This window comes from Phyllostomus discolor, chromosome 3, assembly GCF_004126475.2.
Source record: "Phyllostomus discolor isolate MPI-MPIP mPhyDis1 chromosome 3, mPhyDis1.pri.v3, whole genome shotgun sequence".
Classification (NCBI taxonomy): domain Eukaryota; kingdom Metazoa; phylum Chordata; class Mammalia; order Chiroptera; family Phyllostomidae; genus Phyllostomus; species Phyllostomus discolor.
In genome coordinates this window covers 73,184,809-73,197,404 of record NC_040905.2, presented here as the reverse complement: position 1 = coordinate 73,197,404, position 12,596 = coordinate 73,184,809, and the positions used below count along the sequence as shown (strand labels likewise).

Here is a 12,596-nt window from a genome sequence, read left to right as displayed (position 1 = left end):
ATCCCACTAAATGCTTTTGGACTCAGGTTTCCAAAATAACCTTACCATTTTTTCCAAGTGATTCAATGTCATCTAATAGTTTTTGAAGCCCATCAGCTTCACATCCCTTAAATTGCTGGAGATACAGCACTTTTTAAACTCAGGTAAGATGCTCTCACTGGAAATTCTATCCCACACCACAAGAACCCATTTGCACTACTGATAGGACAGCTGGGGTTTTGTTCACCCTACCGCTGCATATGTATAATATCCAACTGTGACCTCTTACTGTATTGCTTTTCTAAGTGACCTTTAAACAACCTACATACCTTGATACCTGATACCTACAACTGTGAGATCAACCTCCAAAATGTCTAAATCCATGCTAAAGTGATTTTCTCCCTTTTTAAGGACTCACGCCAAATAGGACACTTCAGGCCTGGTAAGTCCTCCCCAAACAGTGTGGTTGCTGGAAACCGTGAGAAGTGTCTGTAGCATGAGACATCATTAGAAGTAAAAGAAAAACTGACTTCCTTTAAGGAGTTACTCTTAGAATTTGGGAGGGGCTACTCAGCCTTATGATTGGGCAAATAGTGAGCAAATTATCAAACTTTCTGGAAGAAGCTCTTTTAAAAGCTGGAAAATCCTGCTTCTTAGTGGCTTTCTAATTGTAAAATATGTAGCAATGAGGAAACCCAGACCATCTCATGTACTAGTGTAATATTTAAAGACATAAACATCCATTTCAACACGGATAGACGAGAAGAAAAAAGGACCAGAAACAAGTGCAGTAACATGTCTAGTTTTGCAAGATAGTTAATAAAATGTTTTATATGATTAATAATGTAACACAGATGACATTTGGCTTGAAAACACTTAACAGACTTTCCTCCAGAAGTTCTGCTTGTGGTTGCAATGTTAAATAAAGGTTACAAGTCCTGATTCCAGAGCGTGAAGGCTTGGGTTCAAACCCTGTCCCCCTTCCTCGGATACATTACTTATCTTCTCTTTTGCCTCAGTTCTCTCACCTATGAAATGAGGGTAATAGTAATTAACTCGTCATAAAGTTGCTGAGAGCAGTAGTGAATGTAACACATGTAAAGAACCCAGAACAGTGCCTGAAACCTAGTCAATTCCCACAATTATTAGCAACTGTTTGTATAATCAGGCACTAGTGACCTCTGAAGCTCCCAGGCTTGAAAGACAAAAGTAACTAAAATAGGGAAATTGAGAGATATTTAAATGACCATCTACTTCTCTTAAGTGCTACTTGACTTATGTGCTCCTACGAAATGCAGCCCAGCTAGAGGCCCGATAGAGTTTTTCCCTCTAAAAAAACCCCCTCATTATACCAATTCTTGAGATCTCTTAAAAAGACAATTCTAAGGAGCCATGTAAATATTTATCATAAATGCCACCATTTTCTAAATACCAGATGCCAGTTAAATTTGAATTTTAGATAAATAATGAATAAATGTTTAGTAGGTCTCATATGATATTTGGTACATATACTAAAAACTTGCCATTGTTTATGGGAAATTCAAATTTAACTGAGCAGCCTGTTTTTGTTTTTTGTTTTTTTCAGATAAATTTGGCAACCTATTAACCCAAAGTTCAGACAAATGCACTGAATAAGCCAATGCCCATAAAGCAAGAAGAATGAGACTATTTAATGAAATAAAGTAACTTAGAAGGGAATATGGTAAACAGGAAAAATGTGAATCTTAGAATCAGACAAATCTGAGCTGCAATTCACTATCTTCTATTAATTTATAATTGTTTTACCTTGAAAGAAGAAATTAAAAAACATACCTTAGCCTCACTGCCCTCACCTCATAAATGGGGTTTAATTGACCACTTTTGGGGGTTGCAGAATGGATGGCATGAAGTATCACACACCAGACATTTTCCTGATTCAGAACAGGCAATCCATGCCAGTTCTCAATTCTTCCTCATAATACCTTAGCTCCAGAAACTCAAATTCCCTATTCACAGCAGCCAAAACCAAAGAACTCACTTTATCCCACAATAGCTAAACAGAACAAAGTACTCCCCCAAACTGTGCCCACATACCAATCTCTCCCTCCCCTGACCCTCACATTTCACTTGGCAGGTGCTCTTGACAGCCAGAGTTCTAAATCTCCACTGCCTCTCACCCTACAAGGGTCTTGCCCAACTATGGCTGACTGTGCTTAACAATATCAGAATAGAAAAGCCTTAAAATAACATTATACTATAATTTCCTCATGTTTTTGTTCTTTTTTCACAAACTTTTTAAGGATTAAGGATACAGAAACTCATTTCAAATTATCATATAATGCAAAATGCAAAAATCTATTTTGTTAATTAAAAAAAATCCTAATCGCTCATTTAATCAATAAAATTTCTGCAAAAGCACAAAAGAGAATTATTTTGCAATATGATTCCTGGGCCTAGATCTTCCTTCTATTTTGGAGTCATACCACATGGGGGATTATTTTCTGATGTTCATTTTACAAATTGCTTAACTAACTACATGCTGTCCAACTTTCCATTTAGTATACCTTATCTTCTCTTTACACACTGTGATTTCTCTGAAGGAAAATCACCTAAATATTTCAGCAGTTTAACTAGTGGGAAGCAAGAAATTAAGATTGTAGATACAAAGGTGCTGTAATTGTGTTTTAATCAGCTTATTAAATACAACATGAGCATGTATCAGTCAACTAACATTTAATTTCATGGTCCATGATTCAAAACTAGTTAAAAACGCTACAGTACAAAGTTATCAGCATTTACTTAACAGGTCCTTTCCAATTTTCTTTTAACTAATGTAAACCATTCAAAATATTGTATGACAATTGTATGACAATTATGGACTGAAAGAAGACATAATTCAGAATTTTATTAAAATACAAACATAATTTGAAATTTATCTTTCTTGTGCAATATTACCACAGTGAACTAAAAAGAACAATATCTACATATATAATAATACAGTAATATAATTCTTTAAGTTAGGGGACTAAATATACAAATCTTCAAAAAACCTATTTCGAGTATTTCTATACCCAATAGATAAAACTTCACTGATGAAACAAACTACTGAGCTAGTTTGCTTTAAATTGCTGCTGCAGAAAATACAAATCTCTATAAATCTCATTTAGAAAGTAAATCATCTAATTGCACTTTTATTTAGTAGTATTATATGAAGACTTCCCATTACAGAGTCATATTTGACTTATAATGTATGTACACTTACTTATCTCTTTTCCTCCACTGAAAAAATGGTTTTTCATGATCTGAATGATACAGTTTTTCACAGAATAATTTCCTTATCTAAATTCTACATTTGTGCCCTGGCTGGTGTGGCTCAGTGGATTGAGAGCCAGCCTGAGAACCAAAAGGTCACTAGTTTGATTTCTAGTCAGGGCACATGCCTGAGTTGCAGGCCAGGTCCCTGGTTGGGGGCGTGCGAGAGGCAACCACACATTAATGTTTCTCTCCCTCTCTTTCTCCCTCCCTTCCCCTCTCTTTGAAAATAAATAATATTTTAAAATAATTAAAACAAATGAATGAATGAATGAATGAATTCTATATTTATTAAGGAGCGGTAAAAATTATTAAGAAAAGTGATCAAGCTCTTTTCTCTAGAATTTTGCTTGGTAGCAGAAGTCAATTTAGTTTTAAAAGGTTTATTTCTGATGACTTTTCCTCAGGTGGAAAGGGACTGAGGGTAAGGGTCAATAACATCTTTTACTAAAACAAAAAGATTCCATTGTAGTTGCTAGGATACGAACAGAGAAGCTTTCATTGCAGTCAGGAACAGTTATTACAGGTGTCTTCTCACACAACAACACACTAACTTCAGCATGAACCAAAGTCTAAAAGGCAGAGGCAATCCCTGCCCTTGATGAGCTTGATATCATCTGTTCTTGGCATTTAAAATTACAAAGTTCAATCTAAGATTTTTTTTTAAGAAATAGAAATAAGTAGACAACAGGAAGAAGGAAAGGAAGGGAGTTAAAATCGCGGACCAAGGTCAACTATTTCACCTGAATCTGCAGAGTCAGAATCCTTTATTTATTACCTCATTGAACTGAATGAGTCTGTACTACGTGCTGGGTACTAGGCTAGGCATCAGCGATCCAGTGGTTAATAAGACAAAGTCTGACTCCTCACTGAGCTGAGTACATGCTAGTGAGGAGACTCAGCAAAAGTGCTATCAATATTTACATATGTGTGGGTGCACACAGTATGAGGAAACTGTCAAAGGGCATGGAGGTAGCTCAGAGAAGGCTCTACATATATGTAGCAATCACTATATGCCAAGTGTAGGGCTAGCAATAAGGATAACTGTAATAGGAAATGTTCTCTGCCATTCTGGTTTACCAGGTGGGAGGTCCAGGTAAACTAATAGGAAAATATTCCGGGTGTCACTACCTGTGTAAGCTTGGCAAGTTGGTAACAATCATCATGAATAGTGGCAATAACCTTCAAGGGTTACTGGGGGCAGCAGATGTTTACAAAATATTTGGCACAAATTTTTTTTAAATATTTTATTTATTTATTTTTAGAGAGAGAAGAAGGAAAGGAGGGAGCTAGAGAAACATCAATGTGTGGTTGCCTTCCACGTGCCCCCCACTGGGGACCTGGCCTGCAACCCAGGCATGTGCCCTGACTGGGAATCGAACCGACGACTGTTTCAGTCACAGGCCTGCACTCAATCCACTGAGCTACACCAGCCAGGGCTATTGGGCACAAATTTTATTATTCCAGTTAAGTGCCCATGTTAGAGAATAACAAGAAATGAGATTTAAGGAAACTGAGGATAGCAGAAAACGGTAAAGGATAATGAAGACCTTTAAAAAATAAAACAAAGCTTTGGCTGGTGTGGCTCAGTAGACTGAGTGCTGGCCTGGGAGCCAAAAGGTTGCAAGTTTGATTCCCCATCGAGGCACATGCCTGGGTTGCAGGCTGGGTTCCCAGTTGGGGGGTGTGCAAGACAACAGATTGATTATGTTTCTCTGCCTCTCTGTCTCCCTCTCTTCCTCTCTCTCTAAAAATAAATGTTTTAAGAAATAAAAATAAAAATAAAAAGGGGAGAAGAGGTGGTTCACATGAAGACTTGTAGGGCATACTGCAAACTCTATCTATAAACCTACCAAAACATAGTATACAATGGAATCACATCACACACCCAATTAAGTAACAAGAATTAAAGTACATATGAGGGGCAGAGAAAGAGAGAACAATTGATTTACAAGTAGCTTTGCTATTTTACTCACCAAGAGAATATTTCAGGGTAAATGAAGTTTATTGAAAAAAATATCTGTAGTCCTAAAGGCAGTCTCAGATTCCACATGTGAAGTTTAAGCACCTTACCTCACTGGGTGTGTCTGATGTAAACAAAAATGTGCTTCTCATATTGAAACCAAGGGTCCTTATAACTGTGATTGAATTTAGTTTTAAACCCTAGCTCTAGAAATCCTGCCTCTTGCCCACCCAGCCCAGAGACCTAGCCTTTCCCCTGATAGCAAGCAACCCAAGATGGCAGGAGATAGTAACCCAGACCTGACTTTATGCTTCAGGACCTCTGTCAGGCTAAAGACAACGTCCTGACCTAAGCTACGTTTCAGTTCCTGAGCCCTAAGGTGGAGCAATCCCCTGGTTACTTTACTACAAGACCAGACAAAGGGATGCCAGAAAAGACTTCAAAGCTGTCTTCAAGATCTGAAAAAATGATTCATCTTTACCTCACCTCCAACCAATGGGCTCCCAGCACAACCCCAAACCCCTAACTCACACACCACTGAGGAGTTCAGGCTTTTGAGCATGAGCTTTCTCTTCTCCTGGATGGCATCATTCATCAATAAAATAGCCACTCTTTCCCCAGTGCAAGTCCCAGCTTTCAGTATTTGGCTCTGCTAGTGCCACATGAACAAACTCTTTCTGTTCAGTAACAAAATGGATCCCCTAAATGCAGATGTACTATTTAATCTGGTGTTATTTTGATTAGATGTGATTTTCATCACCTTTTACACTTCATAGCTAACTCCTGCTTAAGATGCTACTCCACCTATATAATCTCCATCTTACAGACACACGAATAAACATGTCAAGGACACCTGGCCAGTACACAGCAAAGTCGGGATGCCTGCCTCATTCTGCCTGGCTCGAAATCCCTGAAGTCTTTCCACGGTGCCCAGCCATCCCTCAGTTTGGATTTGAAGAGACAGGCTAAGATTAAGGAGGGAGATGATGCAAACATGCAAGAGAAAAAGTTAAAAATAATAGGTACTTATAGAAAAAGATAAAGACATTACAACCAAAGACAGAGAAAACAAGTCAGAAGCTGATGTATGACTAACATCACAAATTTCAAAAAAACATTATTAATTTCATAGATTTTATACCTCTGAAATTACTAAAAATCAAGTATTCTGGAAATTCAAACATTTCAACATCCAAGCTCTATCTCCCTAACTACTTCTCACAACCAAAAGAAGCAAGCACACACACACACTTCACCAAATCATGTGTCCAGACACTAACTTGTTAGTTCTATTGTCTTGGAAAGAGATGGAAAGGAATACCTGGCAATAAACTAGTATAAAAGAATATAAGCAGAAAATCAATGTGGGGAGTAAAGGGAAAAAAACCCTTCAAAGCACTAAGTGAAAAGTGTTTCCTCTGATAATAATAATGAAATTGAGAAATTGGGATAAAGAACAAATAGAAGTATTAGCAAGTCCTTCAAAAAAAGAAGTCTTTCCATTCCAAAGTACATTCCAAAAATCTCCTGCAACTGCACTCGTGGGGCATTTACTCTGTGCCTACGTGTTCATACCAGCAAGTGTCACAACAAATCATATTTCCATTATGATTTTAGCAATTTCCACTTACCTTGGGGAACAATCTCTGGCCCCAATAAAAAAACAAAAGTCATCATATTAAATAACAACTACAGTAATGATAATGATAGCAGTTACTTTTGCACCACATACCATGCCTTTACATTTCACCCTGTGAAGTACTTTATACTGATTGCACCTAGAAAAAAACTTACTCTCAGATTAAGAAACTTGCCTACAGGGGTCTAACACTTTAGACATGATGAGGTTAGAACTCGCCTATATCTGTCTCTTACCCACTTTGTATTACACTACTCCGTTTTAAAGATTCAGATTTTCCCATGAGCGTTCTGACTTTTTAACATAGAGTTTACAGACATGAAATAATCCTCCCACGTAGTATGTTACACTAAGTAACTAAAATGAATGATCAGTACCTTAGAGTGCAAATTTTTGTCCCCCAAAGCTAAGACCTTCTTGTGGTATTACTATTTTATACTGCACAACTATTATCCTTAAATGGCACACAAACTATAAAGAACTCAAAATACACTGATATATAAAAAGAATATAATACTGTTTAAAGTCAGGGAACACTTAAAAATTTGAGAAGTGTATTCCACCAGATTCTCATTAAAATTGTCCGTGCCTACAGGGGACTTAATAATTAATAACCTCTAGTTTTTTTGAAGTGCGAATTTTACCTGGGTCATTATGGGAATGAGGCACCACAAAGACTTGAAGGGGCTTAGTGTCCCACTCATTAGATTTATAGGTAATGTCAAATCCTTGCTTCCAAACTCCACCATCTGGATTGTCAAAAGGAATCAGACTGTAAACATCCAACATCTAAAAATAGAAAAGACAAAAAATAAGTAAGCTGAATTATGTATACCGATTTAAACTTAATATTGAAAAATATTTGCTCAAAACTACCTATTATTGTACATTGGAGTATATATTTTACAAGGTTAAACCATTTCTAAAGGCATGAAGAGTTAAGGCAGAAAACATTTAATAACTATTCAAATGCTTAAAATGTTACCTGTGTTATATAACTATCCTGATAAACAATCCCCTTCCCCATCTGCTTCTAATAGAAAATAATAATTTCATTCAATTCCTTTCCCTGCTTTACTTCCAATGAAATTTAATAGTAACAGACAGGAACTTAACAGCAAACCAAAATTTGGCCATGATTATGGCCAAATTCTAACACAATTATTTTCTTCTTTTCTCTTTTTTATTGTTGTTCAAGTACAGTTGTCTCCATTTTCACCTCACCCACCCCAATCTCCCCCCCTCAATCATACCCCTCTTTGGCTTTGTCCATGTGCCCTTTATACAGGTTCCCTGACATTCCTTCCCCCAACCCCCCTAATATCCCCGCCCACCTCCCCATTTGATGAAAATTATTTTTTACTTTACTCAATCTCATATAGTTTAAAATCTATACCATAATTAAAATGTGTCTATTGCTATTCTTTCATTTAGTGTTCGTTAAATCTACCTTTTTTATTCCAAAAATAAAACTATAACAACGTTGACCAGGTTAAAAATAGAAGAATTTTTTAAAAAGAGAATTAGCTTTTAAGTACTCAAATGTTTTCTAAGTTTCCAATGCAGTATTCCTTCTAGATAATAATCGATTTGAACACAAAGGAAAAAATCCTGCCCCCTCAAAAAAACTAACAACTTTTACTCTCCATTCTGCCCATTATACCAAATGTGACAAAGAATAAAATCACCCTTTGGTAAAATTTAAATTATGTAGAAGTTACATCTTAATTACCATATTTTGCCATGTATAATGCATACTTTTTTGCCCACATTTTTGAAGGAAAAATAAGGGTGCACATTATACATAGGTATTACTAATTCCGTATCTATATAAATGTTTTTAATTCTTTTATTTATGCTTATGCATTAAAAGTATAACTCTAGAAAGCAGTAGTAATATACATATGCAAAATAATACCCTGGAATACAATAATCAGTTTTGTTTCTACATACAGATAAATTAAAGATTGAATTAAAAAATTGAAATGAAAGATTTTTTTTTCCCTGAAAGTTTGGGCCAAAAACGTGAGTTTGCCATATACATGGCAAAATATGATTAATACATACATAGGTTACAAAAACTTTTAAAGATATCAAGCAAGTTACATAAAAGTATACAAAGAATTTTAAGGCAGTAACATATTTCTCACTTTTGAATTTATGACTCTAACAAGTAAAGTACAATGCTCCAAGGGTAAGTCCACACAAATCTTTGGGAACCAGCTGGACAGGAGGATGTGTTAGCAGTCTCCGCTATTCTTTCAAGCACTTTCTTTGGTTCTGCAGATCTCTCAGTCCGTGCTGCCTCCCTGTGCCTGCCTTCCACGGCTGCTCTGTACCTTCTTTCTGTTCCCACTAGATATAGACTCCACCCATACAAGAAAGGGGTGTTTTTGTTCCTTTTTAAAAAATACTTAATTAAAACCAAGCCTCACAGAAATAGATATCCCTTCAAAGCATAAGATAGAATCCCAGTCCTATCCAAATGTGGTCACACACTAGCTGATGAGGTTGAAGGCATAAAGCCTAGCCAGCCCCACTGTTCCCAGTTTCCAGCTTGGCCTGTGAGCCATGGCCTCAAGATCCTATCTTGTTCTCTGTCCCCACAAGTTAGTGAAAATTTCTACTGTGAAATCACCAAGCATCCTGCCACCAAGTTCCAATATCTGATTTAAAGTATAAGATTAAACACAGCTCTCTGCTAATTTGCAGGACAGAAAAATATGAGTGACACACTCAAAATTTAGGAAAGACGGAAGTTCTTCCTTACCCTAGTTTTCAACTCCACTATCCTCTAGAACAGCGTGATCCAACAGAAAGATAATTCAAGCCAAATACATAATTTTAAATTTTGTAGTAAAATGAAATAGACAAAAATACTTTTAATGATATATTTTATTTAGCCCAATATATTCAAAACATTACCATCTCAATGTGTAATATAAAAATGAACGAGATATTTTAATTTTTTTTTTCATACTAACTCTTCAATACTTTGTGTATATATTATACTTAGAGCCTGTTTCAGCTTAAACTAGCCACATTTCAAGTACCTGGTAGCCACATGTAGACAGTGGCTACCATAATGGACAGCACAGCTCTAGAATATTCCCCTTTCCTCTCATAAAGGGATATTCAGCAAAAAGAATCTAACCCTACACTGTATCAAACCTATAATGTGTAACAGTGATATAGTACAAGGAGGGCTTTTTTTGTTCTCTGCAAAGGAAGGTTAAGAAAAATCTCTCTGGCCAAATTTAAATGACAAAGGGTCTTCCTTCAACTATTAGAGAAAAATAACACCTAAGGAGCATATAAAATGGCCCTATTTACAAAGTATAAAATAAAAATTAGGAGAAACACAGAATTTTATCACTAAAAAAGAGTATTATTGGCTTTGTAACTAGTTAAATCACAAAAACAGAAACTAGAATTCAGAGAGTTTAAGTAACTAAGAATAGACACCAGATCAAATCTAAGCAAACAAAAACAAAGCCCAGTGATTATTGACAAATATATACATTACCTGCACATCTGAATTCTGACTTCCGCTTTGTGAAGCAAACAGACAGTCTTCAGGGTCAACTTTGAGGGACAATTGTTTCGATGGCAGAAGAGGTGAGCCAGCACCACGGCTGAAATTGCCTAGTGAACTTTTCGACCCATCCTCCACAGACTCACTCAAATTGATGACCGAATCTCTAATATTTGAGATGATCTCATTATTCTCAGCTAGCAAACGTTCCAAATGGTCTATTTTTTCTTGCAACATTGAAAGCTGGCCCTACAATAAAAAAAAGAAAAAGGCAGCTACATGAAACTCTAATATAGCTCTGCTGAGACACACACATTTTTTAAAAAATTATCTGCCTGTCCAAGAGGGCAGCCACTCACCCTTCACTTTCCACTTTTATAAGTGGGATCACAGAAAGCACAAACAGCTGGCAGGGTTGAAACACCAATTTACAGCAGAAAATCTCCTCCATGGTTGCATCTCTGTTTAATCATATTTTTAAATGTGCAAAAGAAGGACCAAAAATGTTTTGGGATATATTTCCTATTACCCCAAATCCAGCCCTAAAATATCTTTGGGTCTCTAAAACTACTACATACAACAACATATTATATTCAGGCATGAAATTTTAAATTTAAGCATAACTGATTCTAGTTATTCCTAAAGGCCAAAAAGTATAAATCTGCAAACAATCATTTCATCTCAATTCGCAGCACCAGTGGACAATCCTGTCACTGTTGGTGGGAATGCAAATTGGTACGATTGCTGTGGAAAACAGTATGGTGTTACCTCAAAAAATTAAAAATGGAACTGCCTTATGACCCAGTGATTCCACTTCTGAGAATTTATCCAAAGAAACCAGAAACACTAAATCAAAAGAACATATGTATCCCTATGTTCATTACAGCATTATTTACAATAGCCAAGATCTGGAAGGAACCCAAGTATTCATCAGTAGATGAGTAGGTAAAACAGCTATGGTACATTTACACAATGGAATACTACTTGGTTGTAAAAAAGAAAATTTTACCACATGCATGGACCTGGACAACATTATGCTAAGTGAAATAAGCAAGTCAGAGAAAAACAAATACCATATTATTTCACTCATATGTGGAATCTAATGAACTGAAAGAATATGTAAAACAGAGACAGACTCATAGAGAGCAGGCTGACAGCTGGAGGGGGGCTCTTAGGGGGTGATGGGATTAAGGAAAAAAGAGCAAGAACTCATGGACACAGGCAACAGGGTGGTGATAGCAGAGAGGGTGAAGTTGGAAGAGGGTATAAGAGGGATTAATGCTAGTGGAAAAAAATAAACTAAAAAAAAAAAAGAAAAAAGAAGAACCATCATCCCCAGAAAGATCAATTAGTCCACTGTTAATTAGTAATATGCTTGAAAAAACTGCCATGAACATCCCCCACATAACCACACTATTAACTCATTTAGACTGTTGCCACTATATTGTGTGACTTTTAGGTTTTTAATTGATCCTCACATAAGAGGCTTGCCACCTCTGTAACATAAACCTTACCTATATAGGAACACCTCAGCTTATAAGAGCAAGGACAATCTATGTTTTGTTCATTCCTATAGTCAGGGTTCCAAATACAGAGTAGATAATTAAAAATTTGCCAAATGGCCCTCATATTTCTGGAAAGCAACTACAATTCTTTAATGAACTCCTACTGTGCCAGCTATAACGCTACATGCTGGGAAGACAGATATGCGTTAAGATATGAGTCCCTGTCTGAACACACGAAGTGACAATGTAACTAGAAAGAGCCTATCTTGTGTCCCCAAGAGTCCACATTAAGGTTTAGTAAAGTAACTATATGGATAGTGAACAAACAACTCCAGACACCCAGAAACAAAAAATTCTATCACCAGTAAATAACAGAAAGTATGGGGGGAAAAAAAAAGAGAAAAGAAGGTAAAAACACCTAAATTTCTGAAAGTAAAGGACTGATCAAATGGTACATCTAATATCCCAGAATAGTTTTCAGTTGCTGAAAATTTAGAAATATATGACATGATGATCCCCTTTTGAAATATAATACATATGGAAGGCCATAATCAAAGTGGTAAAAAATGGTTATGGGCATTTATATTCTTCTTTTGTCTGTTGTGAACAATTGTTGATTTCATTATGGGGAGGCTGAGAGAAACAAGGAATTTACTCCTAGGTTACCAGTCAGTTCAACAAGGG

At 36.3% G+C, this 12,596-nt stretch overlaps 1 protein-coding gene across 1 annotated transcript in view; it reads right to left on the bottom strand.

Annotated features, from left to right (window-relative positions):
• Positions 1-12,596, bottom strand: part of MAN2A1 (mannosidase alpha class 2A member 1) — a 163,249-nt gene that overhangs the window by 122,958 nt on the left and 27,695 nt on the right. The window contains exons 2-3 of the mRNA XM_028510212.2: positions 10,399-10,656; positions 7,517-7,661 (exon numbers count right to left, since the gene is read on the bottom strand). Of these exons, the coding sequence (XP_028366013.1) occupies positions 7,517-7,661; positions 10,399-10,656 (403 nt within the window). The remainder of the gene's footprint in view (positions 1-7,516; positions 7,662-10,398; positions 10,657-12,596) is intronic.